The 9,039-nt window shown below is 42.7% G+C and overlaps 1 protein-coding gene across 1 annotated transcript; it reads right to left on the reverse strand.

Moving 5' to 3' along the window:
* Positions 1-1,214: 1,214 nt before the first annotated feature.
* Positions 1,215-4,487, reverse strand: LOC138358802 (putative per-hexamer repeat protein 5). Its single transcript, XM_069316977.1, has 2 exons — positions 4,401-4,487; positions 1,215-1,793 (listed from the first exon to the last, which is right to left on the reverse strand). The coding sequence occupies exons 1-2, from the start codon at positions 4,485-4,487 to the stop codon at positions 1,215-1,217; spliced, it is 666 nt and encodes a 221-aa protein (XP_069173078.1).
* Between the last annotated feature and the right edge of the window lie 4,552 nt (positions 4,488-9,039).

The following is a 9,039-nucleotide window of genomic DNA, read 5'->3' on the forward strand; positions in this document are numbered from 1 at the left end:
GAATACACAAACACAACTAGGTGAATACACACACATACACACATGTACCATGTGCTTATTACTGAAGATTTTATGTTGACGAAAAGTTGTAATAAAATGGAAAGACTTAATAATCTAGTGTTTCCTCCCCCTTTAAAAATCTATGTGGTAGAAGCTATTTACGTAAATGGAAAATATTCGTAAGAAAATTTGCGTTGATAATAATGCTGTTGTATTCAGGAAAACCTTTGCAAAAATATGCTAAAATATACGAAATTGCATTTTGGGGACCTAAAAATCCCCTCTAATGCTTTGTGTGTGCTTTTCTCCGAGGCTCAGGGCCCCCGCCCTTCTTCCAACCAGAGGTGGTATAACAGGGCACCAACTTACTCTCTGTGGATGTAAAATAAGAGGCAAAACTAAGACCGTCTAAGGTGTGGATAAGTTAAATAAGACTACTCAATAGCATGGTCGATAGAGCTTCGGCCTCACACGCATGGGGTCCACGGTTCGAGTCTCCTAGAGCCCAGGTGAATGGAATGTAGATATAGATACGTTGCCTTTCCTTCTCAGATAACTTTTTCCACAGATGGGTACAGGTGCAGACGACTTCTGAGTCTTGCTAGCAGAATTCCTTCCCTTCTAAAGCATGTCCATTGTAAGCTTTAATCTTCTACGGTTCCCCCTGGAACACGACCCGCCAATCATCCAATTCCCGTTGAGGTGAATATAAGGACAGACAGTTAAGGATTCGTGACAGACACACAGCACCGCTCCTGTGCCAGGTAAGTTACGGGCTCACCATAGCCCGTGCTACTTGGAACTTGTTCCGAGTAGCTGAATCTATAACAACAACAACAACAGTATTCGTGAAGAGGTTGTGATAATGGTGAAGAGTCTGGAACTCTTATCACACTTGACTTTGATTCACTCTGACTAACGAGGATTCTGTGCGGTGAAGGTTACTTTTGGATTCTTCAAAAACCAGTGTTTTCTCGCTATTTATAAATAATAACAATTGACTCTTTTCATTTTGTTTATAATAAATTTAAAACTATATTATGCTAATTTTGACAAGATTTAGGAGTGATAGTTAACTAAGATAACGATTTAAAATCGTTTGTATATCTGTTGTTTGAGTACATAATAAAGGCTATTTAACATTAAAACTTTCTTGAATTCTTTGATCAGAAAGTCTTAAACTTTTCTACTGGCTTCCTTCGTCTCGGAATAATTCAGAAATCACACAGAAAACTTCCAGAGTCTGGAACAACTGCCGCCTGACTTGAAAGCTGCAATATCTTGCAAGGCACCAGGGAATCCTGCAGTCCCTTGCCAGACACCAAGGAATCCTGCAGTCCCTTGCCAGACCCCAAGGAATCCTGCAGTCCCTTGCTAGACCCCAAGGAATCCTGCAGTCCCTTGCCAGACCCCAAGGAATCCTGCAGTCCCTTGCCAGACCCCAAGGAATCCTGCAGTCCCTTGCCAGACACCAGAGAATCCTGCAGTCCCTTGCCAGACCCCAGGGAATCCTGCAGTCCCTTGCCAGACACCAGGGAATCCTGCAGTCCCTTGCCAGACACCAAGGAATCCTGCAGTCCCTTGACAGACACCAGAGAATCATGCAGTCCCTTGCCAGACCCCAAGGAATCCTGCAGTCCCTTGCCAGACACCAGAGAATCCTGCAGTCCCTTGCCAGACACCAGAGAATCCTGCAGTCCCTTGCCAGACCCCAGGGAATCCTGCAGTTCCTTGCTAGACCCCAAGGAATCCTGCAGTCCCTTGCCAGACCCAGGGAATCCTGCAGTCCCTTGCTAGACCCCAAGGAATCCTGCAGTCCCTTGCCAGATCCCAGGGAATCCTGCAGTCCCTTGCCAGACCCCAAGGAATCCTGCAGTCCCTTAATTGCCAGCAGAGACGCTTTCACTTCCTAACCGGCCACCATTCAGTCCCTAATCCTCCACCAGGAAATCCTTCTGTCCCTAATCCTCAACCAGGAAATCCTTCGTCCCTAATCAGAAATCAGGAATTCATGCCGTCCCTTAACAGGCGTCGAAAGAATCTTCCTAACCCGTAACCACTGGTTAATTTCGAAAGCATTATTAACACTCTTAGTCCTCTGTTCTTCACTCCTAAATGTCACGTTGGGTTCTACTCATGGTAACGAAGATATTTGGCATTGTTTCGGTAGTGCCGGTGAAAATAGCAAATTCGTGTAGCTGGACTAGTAGTTAGTGGTGCTCCGAGATGGTGTTGTCGTTGTTTAAGATTCAGCTACTCTGAACAAAAAGTTCAAAGTAGCACGGGCTATGGTGAGCCCGTAGTGGACTTACCTGGCACAGGAGCGGGGCTGTAACTTGCAATATGGTGATCCTTGGACCTGCTGGTTGATGATGCTTGGAGCTCGCGGTGCGAGATGAATGTGATAGCAATGTAGCATCTTTGCTGACATGTGTCAAGATATCAACATGCCAGATACCCACACAGATACCCAGATATCTGCCAGATACCCACACACACACCAGCTACTTGTAAACATGCAGTGTGTTCGTAAATATACATACAAACATGCCACATACTTTAAAAACCATGTCTGGTTAGCCAACTGGACACTTTAAAACATATTGGATTGTTTCAAGTATAGGTTAGACGTGAATGAGTTAGGAAAGATATAGAAGGAAGTGTCCCATATGGGCTATTAGGCCTGTATAGTTACTTTCACTCTCGTATTCTTGTATTAAAGAAATACTGGATGATGAAACGAACATGAGAGTTATGAACATCTTCCTAAAGGTGAGTTTAACTCGTTAGTTCTGCTCACGTTTTGTCCAGCCATTAAACAGTCCTCGTTTTACAAGATTATTTTTTCTGAATTGCTTTTAAAAAATATATCTTGTTTTCCTCTTCCATTCTCGTGTGTTTATCTCCTCCGTCCTCCTATATTATTATTATTTTTTTGCTTCTTGTTTTTGTCTTCCAATCATATTTTTTTTTCTTTTTTAATATTCCTTGTTCCTCGCTTCTGTCGAATAACGAGGAATCAAAGCCCTTTACTTCTGTAAGGCCGGAGGGTTCAGTTTCCGGCTTCATTATCTAAGATTCCCACCTTAAATGCCTCAAGATGTCCCACTGTGTCTTGTGTCACGTCTTCCCTCACGATTTAATTAACATGAAGGCATTTTCTTGCATATAAGATGGTCACCCCCCCCCCCCACCCAACCCCATCCCCTAGTTGAATTAATGAAGCCTTGTTGCAAGGTGTTATGGCGCCCGATATTGAATTAATTGCCCATTACTCATAATTCCCAATTTTCCCTGGTTTAGCAGGGGTATATCGTGTAAATTGGGTTCGATAGGGGTTGTTCAGCCCATCTTCTTGAGTCCCCCCAACGGAGAAAAATTCAAACGCTGCAGTCCCCTGCGTTAAGAAAGATTTTAGAACAATGTTATACTCCAAGTTGTTATTGTTGTTTAAGATTCGCTACTTGGAACAAAAAGTTCCAAGTAGCACGGGCTATGGTGAGCCCGTAGTGGACTTACCTGGCACAGGAGAGAGGCTGTAACTTGGTATACTCCAAGAAGAAGCATATCTTAGTTGCTGCCAAGATCTCTAGGGGTCAAGTGAAGTGTATGATTGAGAGTGTGATATGGTGGATGACAAAGTGACTAGACATGATTACGGTGTTAATTTTTGGTTAGTAAAGAATTTATCTAAAAAAGTTACTTAGCTGGTGATTGGTGACTACATCCTCCTGCCTCGCGTCATTATCAAAATGAAAAAAATTACGATATTATTGAGGTAACTTTCTTGCTCTGCCAAGTGATTCAGTGCCCTGATGATGATTGAGGTTCGTCACTTTTCCTTAACTCCCCATTTCGACAGATCCGTCCCTCCCCTCTCTCATGGAGTACCACCCCCCCTCCCAGCAGACCAACACCCCTCCCCTTTCCCATTAAACAAAACAAATCAAGACTTTATTCATAAATGATTATATATTTATCACTGGGAAAGTTCACATAAACAGTACAGTATTAAATACGTATCACAATATCAGCATATAACACAGGGATTGTTTTTATCAGAATCAGAAATAACTCTCAACAATTTTGTTCACTCATATAATGCCGCTGTGCAAACAGAAAGGCTTGTTGGTGTAATATTTATATCATTGAGAAAAATCTACGAGGGCTGTAAGGGGGGCGCGAACCAACGACCTCGGCTGCATTGCCAAGCCTCATACTCCACCACCGGGCCTTTATATCATTCCCAAAATGTTTCTTCTTACTGCATTTGTTGCAATGTTGACATTATCCCAGTGTCACACACCGTGGTTCACTTTGGATCAAATGCCAGCGATATTTAGGGTGCACTCTCCATAAAGCTCAACATTCGCCTCTCTGGCGTGAAAAGTGCAGCATACCTGATCCTTGATATACGCTAGCCTTTCGTGACTCTTGCTTTTATGGCCGAGTAAGGCTTTTGTGGCATAGTAAGACTTTTGTGGCATAGTAAGGGTTTGTTGGCATAATAAATCTTTTTGGCATAGTAAGTCTTTTTTGGCATAGTAATTATTTTTTGCATAGTAAGTATTTTTTGGCATAAGGTTTTTGCGGCAAATTGAGACTTTTGTTCCCGAGTAAGGCTTAAAAGGGCGAGTAAGGCTTTTGTGGCTGAGTGCCGTTTACCGGATTCTCTGTATTCTAACCTTTTCTCTTATTCTTATAATTTTCTCTTATTCTTACTTTCCATCTTACTCCTTCCTTTCATCTTATTCTTATCTTCATCTTTCTCTTTCTTCCTCCCATCTTTCGCCTCACCCTCATCCCTTACAGTGATTCTCTTCTAACGTCTTTCCCATTACGAGCTATACATGCCCGTGCCACCTCTTGTGTGGATTAATCTTCATCAATCATCAATCTTTCCATTACACAACTGATAACACTCCAGGACGGACCGAAACAATGCCGGTTTTTCATTTCCAGTTGTGGGTTGAATAAGAACAATTATATACAAAATATGTAGTCTTAATTGTACATTGAATTATCATTTTGATTAGAACAAATCGTATATGATAAATTTAGTCATGCTCAGGAGATTTAATTATATATCAGTGGTTTAATGCACACTACTTGGATATCATCAATCTGGAAGAGTTTGCCATCAATCTGTAACTACGACCGAAAGTCAGGATAAAAACGAAAATAATTAATTTATCCCGAGATATGAAGCTATCAATAGTTGACAATTAAGAGTGTCGGGGGATCATTACACGAGATAAATTATCCCCAAGAGATGATCTCATTATTCTGAGAGTTTATAGGATCATTACACCAGCTTCATTATATCCCAGGGGTGCGGCGGTGATATTATGAGTTAGGAAATCATTACATCAGTTGTGAAATTGAGCAATGCTGCATAAAGTGTCTTTGGTAACCCTGGGGGGAAGAAAACGCATGTTTGATCTGATTTGTGAGAACTTAAGGGGGTACTAATGCTCTTATTCACTCTCTCAGACATGTTTAGACATCAATAGCAAACTTGTTTTGTGTGTGTGTGTGTGTGTGTGTGTGTGTGTTTGGAACATCGTGGGTTTGTTGTTTTAGATTTAGCAACTCAGAATGAAATGTCCATGTGTTGGACGCTGTGCTGCTGTGAGCTGCTGTGCGCTGCTCTGCTGCTGTGAGCCGGAGTACAGCGGGTGAATCCCACCGCTGCCACCAGTGTAACACCAGTTGTTGTTGTAGAATGATTAAGTTGATGTTGACCGGGGATCGTCGAGGGATGTAGCACAGGGAATAGTGAGCCCTTAAACATATCGTAGAATGCTGCTGTCTGTTGTAGAGAAGCCAAGGCATATTCCTCCATGTAGGGAGGAGAAAGAGAAATTGTCGATTCGGCAAGGTGGAGGTCAACTACCCTTTTCCCAGAGTGTGATTTTAAACTACAGCATGACATGAATGAGGGGAAAAGAAGTACATGCCAAATTATTCTCTTAAGCAGAGTGAGAGGAATCCAGTGTTACTACTGTGACGATAATCTCCTTCAAGAGATTGAGCCTGCTCTTCCCTCCAAAATTACGTCTTCACAATTATATAAAAAGACTATGGAAGAAATGTCCAACAACGACACCAGCACCAGCAAGGCTTGCCAGGGTGAGCAGAAACGTATACAGCCAGCCACCTGTTCGAACTCCAACCACCAAACTACCCGTTGATCGCTACGGCTCCGCTGATTGGTCGCCGGTCTGGCTGCACCTGCACTCGCCCCCAATACTACCTGATGTCTGGGGTCGCCCCAACATCAGTCCTCAGAATGTTCCGTGCTTTCGTAGCCAGCACTCCTCCCAGCTAGACGTTAGCGTGTACTGAGAGAGGTGGTGGCTTTAAGCCAATATTCCAGCACCTCCCACTTAACTTTTGTGTTGCACTTCTTGTTATTTTGCCTTAACGTAACTTTTCATTGTGTTATTTAAGTATTCTTATTATTTTGATTCATTGATTTTATTATACATATTTGTTTGTGCATTATTTTCATGTTTTGATTTATTTAACGTAATTAAAATTTCATTGTTAAAGTTTTACTTGTGTTTTGTGTGTCTTCTCCTTACCTTACCACAGACGAAGTTCCAGTTTTCTATTTTTTTTTTATAACTATGTGACGAGGCCATACCCCTAGCCTTAAACAGCCGAACACCAACGCGTTACCGTCACAAGTTATATGGGGGCCTGTCCTAGGAGCCTCACTCAGGTACTGGTGCCAAGTGGTAATTTATGGTAAGCGTATTTAACTTTGTTAACGTAGCTTTACTATTTTTCATTCAATTTCATTTTTTATAAGGTGCGGTGTATTGTGCATTACGAGAGTAACATATAGTGAAGGTGAGACAACTTTGGATTACGTGGTGACTGTAGGCCTCAGTCATACTCTTAATTGGTCATCTCTCCCTCCATGTTATTACTCGTATTTACCATCTATGTCCCTTGAATATTTCTCATTCTGACAGATCATCATATTGGTACCCTGGTACTGTGGTCTGCCCCGGGTCAAGAGTACCCAATCTTCTGCAATCTGACTGTAGGAGGACAAAGAGGGCCATAGTTCCTCTAGCTCGAACTTTAGTTGCTGAATTGGGACCTCAGCAGCAGTTCTCGTCACCAGTTGACACCTCGCACCCCTACACGTCAGTCAGAGATGATGATACATACAACGGTAGGGAATTAGCTTATTTTTTCAGAGCACAAAAGTTCGCTAATTCTGTAAGTATCATATTAAATTCAGTAGGAAAAACTTGCTTTATGTCCTATAGAGACTTGGCAAGGTATGCCTACATCCTTGGACTACCAATTTTACTTTTGAAGCATTTAACTGTTTCATTTGTTTTCGAAACTCTGTTTCATTTGTTAGTAGGATTTTCTTGCCCTTATTCTCTTACATGAGTACCGGGTACAAGATTTCCTGCGCCCTTGATTTAATTTAATCATTTAATATCTTTCACTTAACGTTAATTGTTAAAGATCACACAGGATAGGTACCAGTTGCCACGTTGTCCTGTTTCTGACATTTCATTATTGAACATTCGTGTACCTTTATTTGCTAATTTCACCATGTTTCGTCTCCAAACTTTCCGTGCAAATCCAGCAGGTGAAATAGGGACTTTGAGTCGTGCCAAGAGGACTGAACTACAAACTCTTGCACATGAGTATCAACTAGAAGTTCCCTACCAAGCCAACAAAAATGACCTACACAACCTGTTGCTGGATTACTATTTAGAGCAAGGTAAGATAGACTCTGAAACTCATGAAACTTACTATATTGCAGAGAAAACTGACTTGGCAACGATGAAACTTAAACTAGAGCTGGCCAAGATTGAACGTGAGCAGCAAAGAGAAGCAGCTGCCATACGAAGGGAAGAACACGAACGCGAAGCCGCTTTGAGGAGAGACGAACAAGAACGCGAAGCTGCTTTGAGGAGAGAAGAACACGAACGTGAGGTCGCATTACTCCGTGAACGTGAACGAGTACAGCTTGAAACACTCCAGGAGCGGGAACGCTTACAGCTTGAAACCAAACAACGCGAGTTGGAAATACAACGCGAACATGACAAGCAACAAGCGACTCTGGCTCTAGAGTGTCGTCAACGCGAAATCGCCTTGGAAACTTCCCACTTCACTCAACGCCAACAAGCTACTGCCAATCTTCCCGTCAGTTTTAATATATCACATGCAAGTAAGTTAATGCCATCCTTTGTAGAAGCAGAAGTTGATGTGTTCTTTACCACCTTTGAAACCCTTGCTAATCAACTCAGTTGGCCTGTCGACCAATGGGCCACACTTCTCAGAGTCCATCTTACAGGTAGAGCTGCAGTCACACTCAGTACTTTGGCGTCTGAGAATGACTACTACACTCTGAAACAAGCAGTGTTGGACGCCTACCTCCTCTCTACTGAAAGTTATAGAAGGAAATTCCGTGACCACCTGAAGGCAAGTACCACTACCTTCCTCGAGTTTGCTAACACGAAACGGAGGTATTTCATGAAATGGCTGGAAGCAGCACATGTCTCTACTTTTACAGAACTCGTCAACCTGATGCTTGTTGAAGAATTCTTGAGACGTGTGCCGCCTCCTGTCCGCCTCTACTTAGCAGATAAAGAAGAAACCGACTACCTGAAGTGTGCTAAGTCGGCTGACACTTACAGCCTCATCCACCGGCTGACACCTGAACCATCCTCCAGTAAGAAGTCGTGGTACAGTTACGAGAAGGTGAGCCCCGATCAAGCTGGTTCACAACTGTACTGCAAGTATTGTAGACTCTATGGACATACCATAGACAAGTGTGGTAAGTCTCAATACAAGGGAACCACTGACCAACAACGACCCAAACCAACTCCTCCTAAGTCCGGTAAGCCTGTGATGAATGTTGGTGTTGATGTTAATGATCTTTCTCTTTTCAGTAACCACCTGTATACTGGAACTGTCTCTGCCAACGGTTCAAATCCGGAGGGACGTTTCAAATTGAAGATCTTGAGGGACACAGCGGCTCTACAATCGATCATCTTGAAG

This window comes from Procambarus clarkii, chromosome 86, assembly GCF_040958095.1.
Source record: "Procambarus clarkii isolate CNS0578487 chromosome 86, FALCON_Pclarkii_2.0, whole genome shotgun sequence".
Lineage (NCBI taxonomy): Eukaryota > Metazoa > Arthropoda > Malacostraca > Decapoda > Cambaridae > Procambarus > Procambarus clarkii.

Coding starts and splice junctions, on each gene's coding strand:
- LOC138358802 (XM_069316977.1), bottom strand. CDS start 4,487: ATGCCACAAAAGTCTTACTATGCCACAAAAGCCTTACTCGGCCATAAA. Junction 1,794..4,400: donor TAGCGTATATCAAGGATCAG/GTATGCTGCACT, acceptor CTTGGGGTCTAG/CAAGGGACTGCAGGATTCCC.